The 20025-nt window shown below is 42.0% G+C and overlaps 1 protein-coding gene across 7 annotated transcripts in view; it reads right to left on the bottom strand.

Moving 5' to 3' along the window:
* Positions 1 to 20025, bottom strand: part of MICU1 (mitochondrial calcium uptake 1) — a 112257-nt gene that overhangs the window by 54868 nt on the left and 37364 nt on the right. For all 7 annotated transcript variants that reach the window (XM_031053032.2, XM_031053037.2, XM_031053036.2 and 4 more), the window contains one exon: positions 11958 to 12001. In XM_031053032.2, the coding sequence (XP_030908892.1) occupies positions 11958 to 12001 (44 nt within the window). The remainder of the gene's footprint in view (positions 1 to 11957; positions 12002 to 20025) is intronic.

The following is a 20025-nucleotide window of genomic DNA, read 5'->3' on the forward strand; positions in this document are numbered from 1 at the left end:
GTATTAGCTAGCTTCTGTCATCTCATTAGAGCTACACAACATTTAGATGTTCAGTGATGCAGCTCCTATTTGCCTGGTCCAGCAGTCTGGAGGACAGCATCATGCTGGTACAGACTACTGCTGCTCCTTAACCACGCAGGGCTCTTTAAGAGCTGGGAAAATATATAACAAGACACTCTATGCGTTTTCAGCAAGTGCTCTGTATTAGTCTGTCAAACAAGACTGATAAGGCAAAACTCCTAAGCCATGCCAGTGAAAACTGGAGGCAATGCAGTCTGCTATGGTAACTAAAAATATTGATGCTTCGAACTGTGTCTGCATCAAAATGCTGAACTGGAGGCTCCAAAATGAGGAAGATTTTTCATTTCACTTTCTTTTTTAAGATAATAAACTTTAAAAACCCAAAGCCACAAATTTAGAGATTTCATAGAATCATAGAATCAACTGGGTTGGAAAAGATCATCAAGTTCAACCTTTCATGACAACTCACACTGGCACCTCAGTACTGACTTTAAGAAAACTGAAATAAAGAAATAAAAAGGCTTTCAGAATCAGGTTGTTTAAATCCAGCCTTTCAGCCCGGACATTCAAAAGGGAAAAAGAGGTGGGGAGGGTCCCTCTGTGCTATGAAATGAGAATGAAAACAGGACCTAGAGAACAACTGAAATATTTACAGGTTTTAAAGATAGCTTTGTAATGCAGACGCAAAATAAATTTGCTTAGATGCACTGCCTGGGATTTTTTTAATATCACTTTATATCTATCATTAAATTAGAAAAAAGTGTTTAAGGTTGTGATAGAAACAGCACAAGGACTTTCTGAAACTCATAAACCTCTTTTTGCAATGGGAAAATTCACAGTACTATTCCTAGTGGCTCTAGATTAATTTCCTATGAAGTCAACATGCTAGCACAGGCAAACTCAAACGGATTCTGCACAGCAAAGTGTGGTGGGTGAGTGTTTGCACAAGAAAATGATATTTACTGTTGGCAGATAAATACTGCAGCTTCATCACCTTTCATGTATTTTAATGACCTTTCATGTGTATTTTAATAAAGAGATTTTTAAAACCTCTGATTTGTGGACTATTTTATCTCTCTATATACACACAGGGACAAAAGTATAGAGCTGGTCATGGATGAATTTGCTCTGTGTACTCTCCCTCTGAATTTTGACATATACAGAGAATTAGGAATTAGGCAGCAATTATTACTATGGGTGGTCCCCTGAGACTGGAAAGAGAAATCTGCATTCTGTCCTTCCAGCAAGGCTGTAAATATTCATCACCTTTAAAACAAAGGGCACCTGAAATGCAAGGCCATCATTCTGTACAACCAAGAAAAAACAATGACACAGACTTTCCCAGCCCTTCGCAGGCAGCAGACCCACTCATGCAAGGGAGAAACCCCTGCTGGAAAAGCAAATAGGAAATGCCTCAGAAAAGGGACAGTATACACTCCTGCTCCACTCTGCTGTGCTGTCTCAGTCCTCTGCAGGGTAATGAAATCACAATCTGTAGGATCACAGTGGCATTCATCACGGAAATTTGATGGGGGAGGATTAAAACTGGGACCCCTATGTCCCAAGCCAGGCTTCTAAAATGAGCTGACTTTTGATGCCTTTGAATTTAAATGGCTGTTTAGTTTTCCAGATGGAGATTGGGATACCGTTTTCCCTTGGCTCAGCTCACATTACCAACATTAACTCATTATGTTGGTAATGCATGCTGCTTGTTTTCGCAGATAAAAATTCCAGTGTGAAAATACGTGAGGAAAATAATTCTGTACAGAAAGCAAATATTAAATGTTGGCTCAGATGATAAAGTTGGGGCCATACAATCAGTTCTAACCACCCACCAAACGAGAAATGGGTTTGGGGAAAAAAAAACAACCTCATGTAATTTGAGATTGTCATCATGACTCCAAACATATTAAGGAACTGAATTAAAGATACAACTAAAAATCTTACCATTCTTTACCACTCATTCCCCCTTTCTTCACCCACTTCTCCTACCCAGACCTCCCTCCTTCTGTAGTTAGTGAGGCCAAACATCTAAAATATTCCCTTCCATCCTGCCCAATCCATTCTCCTTCCCTCTCCTCACAGCTAAATCTGTATTATGCAAGGACAGAGTTTTTGCAGCTCATTTTGTATCCCTTAAGTAGTAAGCACTAATCTAACACCATTAAAACTACTGAAGAAATTAAAGCCCCAGATGATACCATAAACAACTTTTTTGGTTAAGAGACTATGTACACCCACTAAGGGTGCTCTGTCACCAAGTTGCTTATTTTTGTCCAACTTCTTCTATGGATTGCATTAAATCACAAAGCTACAGGGCAAACTGAAAGTGTTTAGGGTACATTTCCTCTTTACTTACTAATACTGAATGAACTTTCCTCTGATTTCTAGTTCTTTTTCCTAGAAACCATCTTATGAACTATAGCATCTAAATATCTTCTTCCTAAAATATTCTTTAACATAGCTCACCCTACATAGTTCTGTAACTTGAAAAACTTAAGAAAGCTTGAAAAAATAATCTTCCCTAAATTTACATTTAAATACATGATGTTTCCCCCACAGCATTTGGCCAGAGAGAGGACTGTTCTTTCTCACAGAATATAACTAACTTCGTGGCCCTGAGCAGAAAACACCATTTTCTACAGTCAGCTCTATCACAGTCTCATCAAGCTGCAAAACGAGTCAGAAGCCTCAAAAGACATCATGAGGAGGGCAGGGAGATACACATCTGAGCATTGCTCAGAGGTTCCCATTAATAAAGCCATGTAGTAACGGTTACCCTGAGGACTGTAATCTTAACAAGCCAAATTCAAGTATTCTGATATAAATCCTTTAGACTGAGGATCAAAGAAAGGATTCAGGATTATTTATTAAAGGAGTAGGGAGAAGGGTTGAGCATACACTGTCCCTTTTACATGTAAAGTGCATATTATGAGGTCTGAAGCACAAACTAATCAAAGCACATGCTGTCTGCTTTGTACCTGCCAGAAATCCTGGTGGAAAGGGAGAAGGTTAGAAAAGGGAAGAAAATGAGGTAATTCTTGGTTATACCAAAAGAACCCCAAATCATAGTAAGAATAAAGACACAAGTATCAGAGATATTAGTAGCTGGAAGAAACATCCACCAGGTACCTAGAAACCAGAATAAAAGAGGACAGAGAGCAGCCAGAGCATTTTAGTGTCTGCCAAACAAGCCCTGTGAAAATGAGCAACAGAATTAGCAGTACAAAAAGATAACTGCAAGTAGAGCTCTGTCAAAAGTGATACACCATTAACTTATGGTAGAAGAGGTAGGAAAGGATGAAGCATGTTCTGTATGTGGACATAAAGTAACCCAGGTGTCCACAGGGATGTTTGTGCACCATGCATTTACTTGTTAGCACCAAGTATTTTCTTTGATTAAATTTGTCTTTATTAAAAGCAAATGAAGAGGAGAATTTGTAGATCACTGTCCACCCAGTGAACAGGGAAAAGCAGTGAGGAACACAAAAGTAATTAAAAACTCCTAATCAAAGCAGATGGGAGGACAAAGTTTGGCTGTAAGGAGAAAGATAGCAAGCAAAAGAAACCTACAAACATGGACAGTGGTGTCAGCAAAGAAAGTCAAGGCAAGAAAAACTGTCAGCTCAACTCAGATTTGCTGATTATCTGCAATAAACTGCACCTCTGCTTGTTTATACAAAGGATCACAGTCAAGAACTGTCACTCCCACAACTTCACAATATGGTAGGGGTTGGAAGGGACCTTTGGAGATTACCTAGTTCAATCCCTTTGCTAAAGCAGGCTCACCTAGAGCAGGTTGCACAGGGTTGTGCTCATACAGGTTTTGCATCTTTCCAGAGGAGACTCTACAACCTCTCTGTGCAGCCTGTTCCACTGCTCTGCTACCCTCAGTGTAAACAAGCTTTCATTCATATTCAGATGGAACTTCCTGTGTCTGTTTGTGCCCATTGCCCCTTACCCTGTTGCTGGACATCACTGAAAAGAGTCTGGCCCCATCCTCCTGACACCCACCACTGAAATATTTGTATACACTGATAAGACCCCCTCTCAGTCATTTCTTCTCTGGGCTAAACAGACCCAGTTCTCTCAGCCTTTCTTTGTAAGAGGGATGCTCCAGACCCCTGCTCATCTCTTTAGACCTCTGCTGTACCCTCTCTAAGTAGTTTCTTGTCTTTCTAGTACAGGGGAGCCCAGAACTGGATGCAGTATTCCAAGTAAGTCCTCACCAGGGTATAGTAGCAGAAGAAGAGGCCACACTCTTCCTCATGCACCCCAGGATACCCCTGGCATATATATATATATATATATATATACACACATGGCTGGCCCATGGTTAACTTGTTGTCCACCAGGATGCCCAGGTTCTTCTCCACAAAGCTGCCTTCCAGCAGGTCAGCTTCTAAGCTATACTGGTTGGTAGGGTTATTCCTCCCTAGGTGCAGGACGCATTTGTTGAACTTCATTAGGTTACTCTCCACCCAACTCTATCCAGGACACACTGAATGGCAGCAAAGCCTCCTGGTGTACCAGCCATTACTTAGAGGTTTGTGTCACCAGCAAACCTGCCGAAGGTACACTTTGTCCCTTCATCCAGGCCACTGATGACTAAGTTCAGTAAGACTGGATCTACTATAGGTCCATGATACAAGTCTGCATTATGTAGCGGAAACAAATTTCAGATGGCTTTTTTAAGGGCCAATAAAACATCTGATGTATTTTCCTTCATCTTGCTATTGCTCTGCATTGCTTACAGCATCCCCAACATCTAGAGACGTAAATATAAATGCTGGCAGGAAATACTTTAATTCATAAATTTAATTAGAGGGCTTTGAAAGCCTCCATAATTACTGCAGCAATGGTAGGCAGGAAGGTAAGCTATTGCTGGTAGCTCAAAGGCTTTTATTCGTATTAAGCAGTAGCAAGAAATTTTCCCCACAGGAGAACAAAAAGAGCAAGTCAAGTGTATTCTGTATTAAACTAATAAGCCACCTAGTGTGTTTTGGTGGGGTTTTGTTTGTTTTTTTTTTCCCTCCTAAATAGGCTACAGGTCTCTTAAAAGCACTACATCATACCTTTGTTGTAAGCACCCACCTGCACAAAGGCAGATCTAAGCTGTGCACTCACCACAACCATTTTCTGACTCTGCCTACACATTTCCAGCAGGCTGCATTGCTGAAAGCTCAGCTGTGGGACACCTGGGAGCTCCCCTGTGCTAGCTCACCAGGATGGGAACAGCATCAAATGAATTAGGTGACAGGACACAATTTTGCTCTGAACAGGGTGGATATGCAGCTCATACATTAGAGGAACACCACTGACAGCATCACTTCTTTTTTCTTTGACATATTAAGCTTGTCAACAATCAATGAATAAGCCAGAAAAAACCCGACCAACTAAACAAAGAGTGCATGAAAGAGGAAAATTTTAAACAAAATTTGTACTACAATGTATGTAACATTAATGAAGCTTATGCCACATTATCTGTGCTAAGATGTATACTACTTAGTTTATTCATCACTATCATCTTGCTAAGCAAGATGCATGCAGTGAGTGACGAAACAGCCCCGTGCTTCAGTCTGAAAAATCAGATATGCAAAGAACATCTCCACGTGACTCTCAAAACCACCCTTTCTTAAGCCCTAACAACTATTACGAAGCAGGGAAACAGCACATCTTAAATAAACATCTTAAATAGAACTTCTCTCCTAAGCAGAGATGTGCTCTTCAGGATGGTAGGACAAGAGAAAGGACAACATGACATTTTTCCTATAGATTGGTTAAAAAAGCTTTTGCTTTTCCACTGCTGAAATACAAGAGGAGGAAACAGACACAGTGGAAATGAAGCAGATGAACAGTTGTGGTGTGGACACCTTTGCAACACAGCACCCTGAGCTACACATTAGATTGTGTCTGCTCTGAGATCAGCCTTTAGTTCAGGCTCAATATGAACACTCTGAAATATTTGCAGACTGAATAATAGGGTTTTTTTTTCCTGCCCTGAATAGATACTAAACAATGCACTTTTTTCTACTTCCTGGAGCTTGCTTCCCTGGGGGAGAAACCATCACACTTAGGCAAAAACAAAGCCAGGGACAGAGTTACCTCCTGACACATTCATCCCAGCAGCAAGTCAAAGGAAAAGTATGAGTTTATCTTGGCAAAGAGATCTGACCATGGGCTTTTGCTGGGTGAATGTCTCCACAGGTTTTGGTCTTGCAATGAGTGAAGAAAAAGCATTAGTCTCAAATTACAGAAGCACTGTTCCCATTAACAAGGCAGTAACATTTACCTCCCTCCACATCAACTCTATAAATTATCACTAGGAAGAAGGAGGGGCAGTCTTCTCACCATAGCATTCAATCACAGGCACAGCAAGATGCTTCAGAAACCCAACACAATTACAATACAGAGCCACATCATTCCATAAAATTCTCTGGCAATTCTGATCCTGATCACTGCATGACAGCCAATTTGTTGTTTCAATTGTAGTTTTATGTAAATAAAATTGGTTCTGTGAAAACAGCAGCTCATACATCTGCTTACTAATGCTGTAGTATTTAAATCTCAAACATACATGCACAAAATTCACACTCATATTTTAAACATTATCCTGCAATATGTAATTAAAATGCAACTGATTGCATGGCAGATACTATTCTTTGAACTGAATCTGTTTCTAGATCATTACTTGCATGCAGCCCTGGGTGTACATTTTTGCTCGGAACTAAAATTAATTCTCTTTTCTACTTCTCAGCCAGGATCTAGCCTGCATATTTTCAGTTCCCTTCAGTAGCACATCTTTCTTGTGTCTGACCACTCACAAACTCCCTTCACTTTAAAAATGAAGAGGAAATTTCCAGTGAACAGGCCTATTACTTTCTGAGCAGAAGCCTGAACCACAAGGATGCTTTGATAATGCAAGAGGAATACATAGTTGGAAACATGGAAGGAGGAAGAGATACAAAAGGGTTTTATCCCTCAGGTACTACTATGCAAGTGAAACTTGAATGAATACAGTCAGCTCCGCAGCACCTCAGCTGGTGCTTGACTGAGTAAAGACAGTGTTGTTTTTTAAACTGAAACCCAAAGCAAGCAGTAAATGAGAACAAGATGCTATCAGACAAATCAGTCAACTGTCAGCTTCTTTCATTACCAAGGGAGAGCCAAGGCCAACTTATTTATACTCTTCTCAAATTACCCTCTTGCCCGGACATTACTGCTACCCTAATGTTCACAGCCAGATTTAACCAGTCCCAAAGTGTCTTTAAGTAGGCAGCCAAGCAAATGGGAAGCTCTATTTCCTCATTATCAGCGGAAACTGCTTCTAGGGTGTTATTAGACTGTGGAAAAAATAGGTCCCAAAACCAGGTAACAATAAAGAAAATGCATTGCAATTCCCTAAATTGGCTACTCACTTTCAGACTACCCAAACCTCAGCAAGCAGACATCCAAATGCATAATCAGCATCTGTAAGTTACATAAAAAGCTACTTCACTTTGCTGTAGGTCAGAGTAAAAGGTGCTCAGTGTGCAACACAAACACTATTTGTTCTCCAGCCTTCAGCCAGCACAGACCTTCATCATGCTGAACGGTAACATCCTAAGAGCATGGATGACTATGCAAAGTCACTATGCATGCGCACTAAGCAGGGTATATCATAGAATCATAGAAAAGTTAGGGTTGGAAAGGACCTTCAGATCATCTAGTTACAACCACCCTGCCATGGGCAGGGACACCTCACACTAAACCATGTCACCCAAGGCTTCATCCAACCAGGCCTTGAACAGCACCAGGGATGGAGCATTCACTACCTCCCTGGGCAACCCATTCCAGCACATCACCACTCTTAACAGTAAAGAATTTCTTCCTTATATCCAGTCTAAACCTTCCCTGTTTAAGTTTCAACCTGTTACCCCTTGTCCTATCACTACAGTCCCTAATGAATAGTCCATCCCCAGCATCCCTATCTGAAGGCCCCCTTCAGATACTGGAAGGCTGCTATGAGGTCTCCATGCAGCCATCTCTTCTCCAGCCTGAACAGCCCCAACTTTCTCAGCCTGTCTTCATATGGGAGGTGCTCCAGTCCCCTGATCATCCTCGTGGCCCTCCTCTGGACTTGTTCCAACAGTTCCATGTCCTTTTTATGTTGAGGACACCAGAACTGCACACAACTGCCTCACTCCAGGTGAGGCCTCACAAGAGAAGAGTAGAGGGGAAGGATCACCTCCTTCGACCTGCTGGTCTTGATGCAGCCCAGGATATGGTTGGCTTTCTGGGCTGTGAGTGCACACTGCTGGCTCATGTTCATTTTCTCATTGACAAACACCCCCAAGTCCTTCTCCGCAGGACTACCATGAACTTCCTTTTTGCCCAACCTGTAGCTGTGCCTGGGATTGCTCCGACCCAGGTGTAGGACCTTGCACTTGGCATGGTTAAACTTCATGAGGTTGGCAACAGGCCACCTCACAAGTGAGTCAAGGTCCCTCTGGATGGCATTCCTTCCCTCTAGTGTACCAACAGAACCACACAGCTTGGTGTCATCAGCAAACTTGCTGAGGGCACACTCAATTCCATTGTCCATGTCACCGACAAAGACATTAAACAAGACCGTTCCCAACACCGATCCCTGAGGGACACCGCTTGTTACTGGTCTCCAGCTGGACATTGAACCGTTGACCACAACTCTTTGCATGCAGCCATCCAGCCAGTTCTTTATCCACCGAGTGGTCCACCTATCAAATTGATGTCTCTCCAATTAAGAGACAAGGATGTCATGTGGGACAGTGTCAAATGCTTTGCACAAGTCCAGGTAGATGACATCAACTGCTCTACCCCTGTCCATCACTTTTGTAGCCCCGTCATAGAAGGCCTCCAAATTGGTCAGGCAGGATTTCCCCTTAGTGAAGCCATGCTGGCTGTCACCAAGCACCTTGTTGTTTTTCATGTGCCTTAGGATGCCTTCCAGGAGAATCTGCTCCAAGATTTTGCCAGGCACAGAGGTGAGACTGACTGGTCTGTAATTCCACAGGTCATCCATTTCCCCCTTCTTGAAAATGGGGATTGTATTTCCCTTTTTCCAGTCATCAGGAACTTCAGCTGACTGCCATGACTTTTCAAATATGATGGACAGTGGCTTTGCAGCTTCATTTGCCAGCTCCTTCAGGACCCGCGGATGGATTTCATCAGGTCCCATGGATGTGTGTATATTCAGATTTTAAGATGGTCTCGAACAGCATCCTCTCCTACAGTGGGCCCAAGGTCTTCATTCTCACAGTCCCTGCATCCGCCTTCCAAGACTTCGGTGGTGTTGTCAGAGCCTTTGCCAGTGAAGACCAAAGCACAGAAGTAATTCAGAACCTCAGCCTTCTCCAAATCCTGTGTAGCCAGTTCTCCTGATAGCTTCTGGGGGGGGGGGGGCTACATTGTCCCTACTCTGTCTTTTATTCGCTACGTACCTATAGAATCCCTTCCTGTTATTTTTAACGCCCCCAGCCAAGTTTAATTCCAACTGGGCCTTAGCTTTCCTAACCTGGTCCCTGGCTTTCCAGACAATATCCCTGTATTCTTCCCAGGCCACCTGTCCTTGCTTCCACCCTTTATAAGCCTCTTTTTTCCTGTGAATTTTTCTCAGCTGCTCGTTATCCATCCAAGGGGGTCTCCTGGCCCTCCTGCTGCACTTCCTTCTAGTTGGGATGCAACACTCCTGAGCTTGTAGTAGGTGACCCTTTAATATTAACCAAGAGTCTTGGGCCCCTCTGCCCTCTAGGGCTATATCCCATGGAACCTTACTAAGCAGGTTCTTGAAGAGGCCAAAGTCTGCTCTCTTGAAGTCCAGGGCAATGAACTTGCTGCACACTCTTCTCACTGTCTTGAGGACCTCAAATTCTGCAATCAAGGCTGCCCTGGTGAGTCACATTTCCAACGAGCCCTTCCCTGTTGGTGAGCACAAGGTCAAGCAGGGCACCTCTCCTTGTCAGCTCCTCTATTACTTGAAGAAGGAAATTGTCTTCCACACAATCAAGGAACCTCCTGGATTGCTTGTGCCGGGCTGTACCATTGCTCCTACAGATATCAGGGTGATTGAAGTCCCCCATGAGGACAAGGGCCTGCAAACGTGAGGCTGTTCCTATCAATAGAGTGCTTCATCCACAGATTCCTCTTGGTCAGGTGGTCTGTGACAGGTCCCCACAATAATGTCTCCCATCGCTGTTATCCCTTTAACCCTGACCCACAAACTGTTGACTGCTCACCTCTCCCCAGAGAGTTCCATACTCTCCAACCTAACATAAATAGCAACTCCATATCCAACACTGACTGTTGCTTTTCAATACCCCTGTGTGGTGACTGTCCATGACACCCAAATGTGCTGCATTTCGAGCCCTAGGTGCTGAAGGACAGAGGAACAGAAGGTTGAATTCAGCAAAGGAATCATCTCTGGACCTTTTTTATCCAATGTGATAGGAACTGACTGCAGAGTGCTCAGGAACAGATGAATGATTAGCAAAAATAATGTGGAATTCAGCATTTCTTCCCTACATACAAATCTTGCTTATGTAAAGCCTAAGGGATGAGTGTGATAGCTTGACAAGATAAAATGACAAAAGTGAGTGCACAAACCAAAGGGAGAAACATTTGATATTTTGCAAAGAATATCTGTACTTTCTGTTTGGTTGGGGGCTTTTTCTTTTCTTTTTTTTGTATCACAAAAAAGCAGAAGTTGGGTTTGTGACACAGGGAGAAGAAAACAAGTGTTCACAACATGCTTTGTAGTTTTATGCATCAAAACTAACTGCAAAAATACTAGCTGCCACTTACCTGTTTTCAAGCAAAATCTTGCTCTTCTGCCTGGGTAACCAAAACACTTGCACACTGCTGATGACAGGGGCCCCAGGTATTTGATACCATTAATGTCTTTACCTTTCCCTACTAAACACGAAACAAGACAGAGAACTGCATGTGTTCAGCCCACGCTGTGTTTATATAAAGCTTTAAATACATATTTTTTTTTTCAGTGTCGAGGTTTTCTGTAAATCCTGACACAATATGTCAGGTATATCACTCAGCAATGAAGGGATCAGATGCTGACGTCCCTTTGGAAACACAAAAGCTTTATTTTCAGGCGATGCAGATGGAATGAAAATATTGCTAAAAGGTGGAGTATCATTATGTGCCCATGGTGAGATGATGGAAAAGTAAGTAACCTGCAGTTATCTGCATTAAGAAGTGAATATGAACTGCTAGTTCTTGGGCCAGAGCTGTCTTTACTGTACTCCTCCATACCAACAGGATTTACAGTGTGATTAATTTGGTCTCTAGTTTCCATAACAGGTTGGATGCTATGTGGCTCCTCTTACACAAGCAGACAAAACTAGATCAGATCATGCTCAACATTTTACCAACATGTATCATAACAGCACAAACATCCAGAACAGTTGTGTACCACTGTAGGAAGGACCTAGGGTTAGAAAGGGGAACGGGATAATGCTGTTTGAAAGAGGGGGAAACAAATGCTTGGTATGCAGGTTAATACACAAGAGTGTCTCCTTCCTTTAAAAATCTGGAGATGACTCTGGAATGGAGAGGTCAAAGGAGTTTCAAATGGGGTAACTCTTGGGACTCTCATACAGTCACAAAGAAGCAGTAAGAAAACATGATTATAACCTGTTTGCTGGCCTACCAGTATATAAGAAGAGGCAATACTTTGTCTGTAAACATTAAAATAAGACTACTAAAAAAAAAACCCAACACCCCAAAAAGTCTTTCTGCTATTACAGAAAAAAACACCGCAATGATGCTAAACAACAAAAGCTCAGAAGAGAGTATGTCAAATACATCATTTAACTTAGACCCCACATTCAGGTAGTAACTAAAGGAATCTAGGTGAAACAGGAAACACTGAATAATATACAGACTTAATAGTCTATTATGCTCACCTTCCCATCATAGCGCTTCACTATAAACTGATCCAGGCCCAGGTCTGAAAAAGAAAAACCAAACGCTCTTAGAGTGCAGAAGTGAGCATTTCTTGGATTTTCTGTTTGAGTGAGGATTAGAAAGCAAAATGCATTTTCTGAATAACATCAGTAGAAAGTATAAGGACAGAAGGGATTTTTTTTTGGCTTTGTGTATTTTTTACCTTGTATTTTGATAATGAAAGTCAACAAACTCATGGCATCAGAGAAGAAAGCCTTCTTCTGTCATGAACAGTAAAAGCACAGCTCCCAGCATCTCTCAAGAGCCCAAAATCCCCATCCCAAAGTAGAAAATTTCTGCACTATTACCAGGGAAACATTTTGCCTTGGTGCCCCATGTAAATGCATGTTCATAAAACTCTTATTGTTTTAGTAAGATCTTTTGAATTGCTCACAAATGGGAAAACAAAGAATTATTCCCATAATTAATTAGGATGCTCCCAAATAAATCCAAAACTTACTCACATTTTAATATAAAATTGCTAACAGATTTTGAAGGAGATAAGTTGTATCTACATTTGTAAGAAGGTGAGAGCTTTAGCTAGAAGGGCATTTTGGAGAAAAGCAGGCAAAGTGGTTATTTATACTAGGATACTCAATATTTCATACCATTACAAAATGTTTTTTTCTATCTTGAAGAGGAAAAAGAAAATCCCAGCATTTGCAGAGTTTAGGCAGAGACTTCTCAATCTAATCCACAGAGCCTGATAGGCTTTATGTACACTCATGAATGCACATATAAGCAAGATGACAAAAACATTCAGGAAGATTAATTATCTGAGCTTTGCAACCCAAAGTCAGGAAGATGCACCCTGAGAGGAGATTAAGCAGAGCTCAACTGAGAACTTCCAGGCCTCCGGGAGAGCACAGGCCAATTTTTGGTTCTCTGAAGAATAAAACTGCTCAGCAGAGCTACGCCCCATGCATTTTCTACCACTGTTTATGATAATTATCACATCCTCATTTCAATTTAAATTAGGAAAAAAAAAAGATGGAAATAACCCCATAAAACCTTTCCCATGCCTGCTGCATCTCCAGCTCATGAGAGAAGATAATAAACCCTGTCTATTGGAAAGGTTCATAATGGTTATGGTATTGCAAGTTTAGTTATTAATCTCTCCAGGGTGACCTCCTTGACCTTTCTGAACCAAAACAGCTAATATTCCTCCATCACCTATTCAAAGGTCAAAGCAATTGTCAAAGGGGTCTGTGGATTTGTGAATATTCAATACAGAAAGCATCTTCTCAATATTTTGTGTGCCCAACAGAGCAAAAATCGTATATTCACATACATTTTCAGACTTTAATCATTATCTTCTGAATTTTGCCCTCCTCAAAGTTGTAGGTATAAATGCAGTACAGTAAGTACCGTCACATTTAGAGGCAAGACTCATTTAATAAATGTGCTGATTTTACCAGAGACACGTTATCTGGCCAGAACTCATCCCTGACCATCTATTTGGATGCCGACTGCGAAACTGAGCTTGGCTTATACCCATGTGTCATAATAAAGTCATTTCTCAGGAACACCTCCTGTTCCAATGCCAGGAAATAGTGCTGTAAGACATATCCCGACTTTATACATGTACTCATGTAAAGCTAAGAAAGCTAAGGCTAAAAATAGCAAATGAAAGCATGTCTTAATGGCATCCTCTCACCCCCCCCAGCTAGACACTACTATTGGGAAAGCCAACAGGTTTCACAGGAGACTCAAAATGAATCGATGCTCATGTAGATAAACAGCAAGAAAACATGAACTAAAAACTGCTTTCTTACATGTACATATAAATTAAATATCATACATATTTCTAAATATAGATTAGTTATATAACAAAATAAATAATATATATACACAACTCTATGTATGTATAGAATAGTTACTAAATCCAGCCAAACGACACCTAAAAAGGCAGAATACCAGTACCTGTACTAAAGAAAAAGGCTAACATTATAAACTTTGTGTTCTCCACAGATGTAACATGAGATGAGCAGAAGGGAAGGTGATGGGAGGGTAAAATTGGAGGGGACTAAAAGGCACCACAATAGTTAGCAGCAATAAATTACAGTAACGATGGAGTCAGCAAAAGAACATGCTGACTATATCAGGAGTTTTGAATACAGGGTCTTTTGCCTCCAGACTGGGATTTGCTCCAGCCTCATTCATCTAAGCACAGAGATGTTAGTTTCCATGTATTTCCTTGATTGCTATGGCATGTAACAAAAAGACATGAAAAACGAAGTGTCTGGGTAACCTGAGACTATTCCTGGCAGGAACAGAGTGATGGACCTTTACTGACACACAGCTTTTCTGTAACTACATCCAAAGAGAAGAAGCTACCAGGTCTGTCCTCAGGCTTAAGAGCTCCAAGCATTTCATTATTTGCTGAAGAAACTGCTTAAAGCACCACAGCTGTTACAGAAATGCAGTAATAATTACCTATATCACATCAACGTCATTTGACACAATCACATCTGATGAGAAGGAAATATATGACCTTGGTTTATGCATGTCTGAGATCAGGGACAGACATTTATATGAAAATACAGCACTAAATTTTGTCACTTATGCTGCTGCCTTTTTTCATTTTACTGTATCAGCATGCCCTGGAAAGCAGCCCTGGTGAATGGAGTTAAACCCAGCTGACAGTCAGAAGAAGTGTTTCCCAGGGCTCAGTATTGGGGACAGTGTTGTTTAGTATCTTTACTGATTATCTGGATGAGGGGATCAAGTCCACCCTCACCAAATTCACAGATAACACCTAGCTTGGCAGGAACATTGATCTGCTGGAGGACAGGAAAGCTCTACAGAGGGATCTGAACAGGCTGGATCAATGGGTCAAGGTCTACTGTGTGAGCTTCAACAAAGCTCAATGCCAGGTCCTGCACTTGGGCCACAAGAAGGCTACAGGCTTGGGAAGAGTGGCTGGAAAGATGCTCGGCAGAAAGGGACTGGGGATGCTGATTGACAGCCACTGAACATGAGCCAGCTTGTGCCCAGGCAGCCAAGAAGGCCAACAGCATGCCCTGGCCTGTATTAGCAATAGCGTGGGCGGCAGGGCCAGGGCAGTGATCATACCCCTGGGCTCGGCACCTCAATTATGGGCCCCTCACTACAAGACAGACATTGAGGTGCTGGAGCAGGGTCAGAGAAGAACAACAGAACTGGTGAAGGGTCTGGAGCTCAAGTCCTATGAGAAGCAGCTCAGGAACTGGGGTGGTTCAGTCTGGAGTATGAGGCTCAGGGGAGACCTTACCACTCTTTACACCTACCTCAAAGGAGGATGGAGCCAGGTGGGTGGTGGTGTCTTCGCCCAGGTAAGAAGTGACAGGGCAGAAGGAAACAGCTTCGAATTGTGCTAGGAACTGTTTCCTAGGAAAAAATTCTTCACTGCAAGGGTTGTCAAGCATTGGAACAGGCTGCCCAGGGAAGTGGTGGAGTCACCATCCCTGGAGGTATTTAAAAGACCTGTAGATGTGGCGCTTATAGACATGGGGTTTAGTGGCGGACTTTGCAGTGCTAGGTTAAAGGTTTGTCTTTTCCAGCCTAAAAGATTGTTATTCTATTGCAAGCACAAGAGTATTGGTTCACATCAGTGTTTTATGTTCACCCTTTCTCGCAGCCATGCACAACAATATCCCCTTTGCTCTGCTGCATTAACTAAGCTGCATGCTTAAGCTCCTCTATAAAATTCACCTTGCCATAGATCCTAACAGGTGCTATTCAAAAGGTAATTTATGGCATTTATGAGTTCAAGGCATACAGTTTTACTCAATATATCTTCCTTTTTCAAATACAGTTTATGTTCTTTTTATGGATTTAGCTATGTGTTTTTCTATGAGTCTTCAATCTTAAAAGTTGGCAAGAGGAAAGTAAGAAAACAGAGGGCCTGTTGCTTGATACCTGTGGTGCTGTTCTCTATGTTACACAAAAAACCCCAAAGACTTTTCCTCTGAAACATTACAATAGGAATTTAGTGTTTGCGTAAGCTAGAAAACTAATGGAAACACTGCAGGAATTAGGACAATGGCAGCTGAACAAGGAAAGGAAAGAATGTTAGTTATTACTTACCCGTTCATGAAAAGACAGTATGCTAAGTTAAAGCTACTGCAGGATTGTCTGTGATACACTCGTAAAACAAATAGATCCTGGCTGGCCTATTGCTGACAAGCTGCAGGAACACAAGCTAATAGGCATGTTTAACAGTAAAAAAGAGCTTTTCCATCTTTCACTGAAAAGCAGGAGATGAAATACCATTCTCCCGGGAATGGATTAAAAGATCTCCTTCAAAGGAGATGGCAATGAGAACCAGAAGTCTTTCCAGGAGGACAGCTGGCTGCTTCATGAAGCTTTCCTGGGATGGAAGGCAGCACAATGCACCCAACGGCTACTCCAGATTGCATAGTGACCACCCAGATCAGCTGCATTTTGGTGCTCATTTCTGCTTGAACAAACTCAGAACTTTCACTATGACCTGCCCAGAATACGCCTTTTATTTACATCCACCACTGCACAACGCCTCACCTTTCACTACACATCTGGATTACTGAAAGCCCCTTTTGCTCCCCCAGCCAAGGGCTCTGCACCAGCCAGTCACTTTTAGTGTCTATGGTGATCTGCAACGATTTCCTAACTTGCTCACCATAGCCAGCTTGCTTGTAATCTTTTAAGTACCACTATGTATTACTGCTACAAATTCTGATACCACCTAAGGTGGTATCAGGGGACCAAAAGAAACAGCAACACTGAGGCAGAGTACCTAAGCAAGCAGCATCACTAGAACTGTTATTTCAGATTAGACTGACACCATTAATGCACCAATACTAAGGATATAGGCCTCCAGTCTTATTCATGTGATGGTACTTTCACAGCACTAAAATCAAAACTGTTTCAAAATAAGCCAAAATGACTTGCACTCGCTACCTGCCACAATGGGGAAAAGAGGGTGTTCAACAGGAGAACCATATTCTCTGCATTTACTTATTTTTCCTAGGCTAGAAAGGATATTTTAATGGAGAAGGAATTATTTACGTAAAGGAAAAAACATAATATAACCTGCTGTTATTCTTTTTCAGCTCTAATAAAATCTGAAGGCAAATGCTTATTGCATTTCTGCTCATTAATGAAAACAACCATTCCACAGATTCACTCAAAACTACCCAATTACCACACTTGATAAATAGCTAAACAATTACTAAGCTAATGTCATCCTGTTAAAAAAAAGAAAACCAGCAGCCATGAGCAGCAGATTATAGACTGCAGTTTGAAAAATATTTTAACAAACAGGTTTCCAGAAAAAAATGATTCTCTTATGCCAAGAACACAGTTGAGATCAATTAGAAACCATCATGATTTCCTTTGGGATACCAGCAGTTTTCCACTGACAGAAAAGCCTTTTCAACTCCTTCCAGTCTTGATATCTTTGTCAGATTTCTCACATCATTTGGGTAACATTTATCTTCATCTGCTTTTCTTTTCCAGTTGCTCAATATATAACATGTACTCTTTGAGTAGATGAGTAAAAGGGCTAATAACTGAAACTGAACAACAGTCTGGTAACTATAACATCCAACATACTTCATTATGGGAGGAGAAAATGATGGACCCAGTTTTCCCCTCCAAAGCTGTAACCCACCTTCTGATATTTCTATGAGTATTCTCCCCTGAATTCAAAATGTAATCTGCAAGCAAACAATGAGCTGCCTGAGATTTCTCAAGGGGTAACACTCTCAGGTTCGCATTAAAGCCCAGAGCTGTTCTATTCAAGGAACTACTTTGCTCACATCTGACCCCCTCCTACAACAGGCAAATCAGTCTCTATGAGATGTGCCTTCATAACACAACTGATCATCCACACCAACCTGTCATCTGCACTGAAAGCTGTACTAATTTGTTTCTTCTGATAACTATCACATAAGCATGAACATAAATGTACTTTTCGCTCCTCCTTCGCTAGGTTCCTGGGGTCTTGAGTCAGGCATTACAGGCTCAAAGATGATTCTTGCCTTGGAATGATGTATTTTCATGGAAAAAAACCCAACCCATATCTATTTACCCTCCTGGTTCAGGAGATAACCATCAAGCTACCTCCCCCTCTCACTCACATTCTCCCCTGAAGACCTCTCCATCAAAGGCATTTGGGAGAGAACACAGAAGTTCCTATCAACAAACCAGAGGCAAGTTCAGCATCTCTAGTTCCCTAAGCATTTCAGTGGAAAACGTTGTGTAACTTCAGGGATTTGTACAAGCCTAGCGAATCTTCCCCCTCCCCTCCAGACCAGGTGAGTCCTTGTCACAGCTCATGACTGTTGGTTCCACAAAAGATCAGATCCATATTTTACAAATTTAGCACAAAATAATAAATAATCACAAAAGCACTGCAAATAGTCCAGAGTCAGCTTGTGCTCAGCTGCTTATGCAATCCAGACATAAAACCCAAACCATTTGAAAACTGAGAATCAAGCTATGTGGTCTGAGCAAGCCACCAGACATCAGCTTTGTCCTTCACAGTTCCTCTCCTCTGACACCACCCTGTGCACAGAGGCACAGCTGCTGCTCCTGGCTGAGCTTCAACAGCATGTTTGTGGTTTCTTACAGACACCCCCCCCCCCCCCCCAACAACAAAACAACCCCAAGAACACACACACCTTCCAGGACATTTCCAAGAGTTCAGATATCTGAACTGCTGCAGTGCATGGTGGATCTTGAAAGGCATCTTTCATGTGGCGGGAGTGAGATTAACACTGAGATGGAAGAGCAAGACTGGTTTGGGTGTAAGCTGTCTTCGTTACAGCATGCTGTGATAAGATATGGAGCATTTTCTACTTCTTTTCATTACTGGTACTGGCTGAGTATGCCACAGCTCCTTCTTGGCCCAGGATGCTTCAAAATACTCACATTCCCCAGGAAAACAATTAGTGCAGAACAGATCTAGAGAAAGCTGGGGATATGGAGGTAACTCAGAGGCTAGGAAAGACAGGAGGACTGTGCAGGCCACCACCAAGCAAGTCCAAACACTTGAAAATATTCATGCAGACCAACAATCACCTAAGACTACAGAGGATGCACCAGCAACGACCTGTCTCTATCAAGCAGTTACAGCACTCCTGACAAGGGTCATGGCTTCGTGCATCTTTTTCAGCAGAAGTCCACCTGTCTTCAAAGAGCTGCACCATTCAAAACTAGGTTTTTACAAACTCTTAGCCTTCTTACCAGAGACTGAGAGGCAGTATTTTCACCTGAGTTTGGGCAAGCAAACACCAGCAGGGATGGACTGAAGAAACCACCCCTGCTCATCCAGCCTTGAAGAACAGCTCTCTCTCAGGTATGAGGAGGCGGGAATTAAAATATAACCCAGGACTGCAGGGAGCAGATATCACTGCCCACACTTCTGTCGGCACTTGGACTTTACAAACAGCATAAAGACTTTTTTTCTTTTTCAAAGTAGCTTCCAAGTTTAATGCCATTGTTTGTCTTATTCTGACAGTTCCAAGCTCAGCAAGAGTGTGTCACACCTTAAGCACAGCTTGCATACTTGGGAAAGCTATGGCAGGAAATTTTACTGAACTGGGGAAAGCAATCTACAGGAGGTAATGAATTGGCATTCATTTCCCCCAAACCAGCAAAATACAGTGTAGAATTAAGCTGCCATTTTTACTGACAATAAATCAACTTTCCCCTATGTAATCCATAAAAATGAAATAGGCATATGATACCCCGCAGCAGATTAGCAGTTTAAAAATAAATACAACAGGGACTCGGATACTATGGAATATAACTGAAAGCGAGTGATGGGGTATTTTCTTTCTGTAAAATAGCAGACACATTAACAAAAAGTTACTTGCTGAAATCACATGCAGCAGCTTCAGCACACAGAGCATCCCCTGTCCTCAAGTCTCAGACTGCTTATGCAGGACCGTATTAATTCACAGGTCCAGAAGCCAATTGCTGCACCAGGCAAACCTACCAACAAATACCACTCACTGAAAGCCTTGCTGTCAGTGGGAGTGAACAAAGTAATCCACAGTTCAG

This window comes from Melopsittacus undulatus, chromosome 4, assembly GCF_012275295.1.
Source record: "Melopsittacus undulatus isolate bMelUnd1 chromosome 4, bMelUnd1.mat.Z, whole genome shotgun sequence".
NCBI lineage: Eukaryota > Metazoa > Chordata > Aves > Psittaciformes > Psittaculidae > Melopsittacus > Melopsittacus undulatus.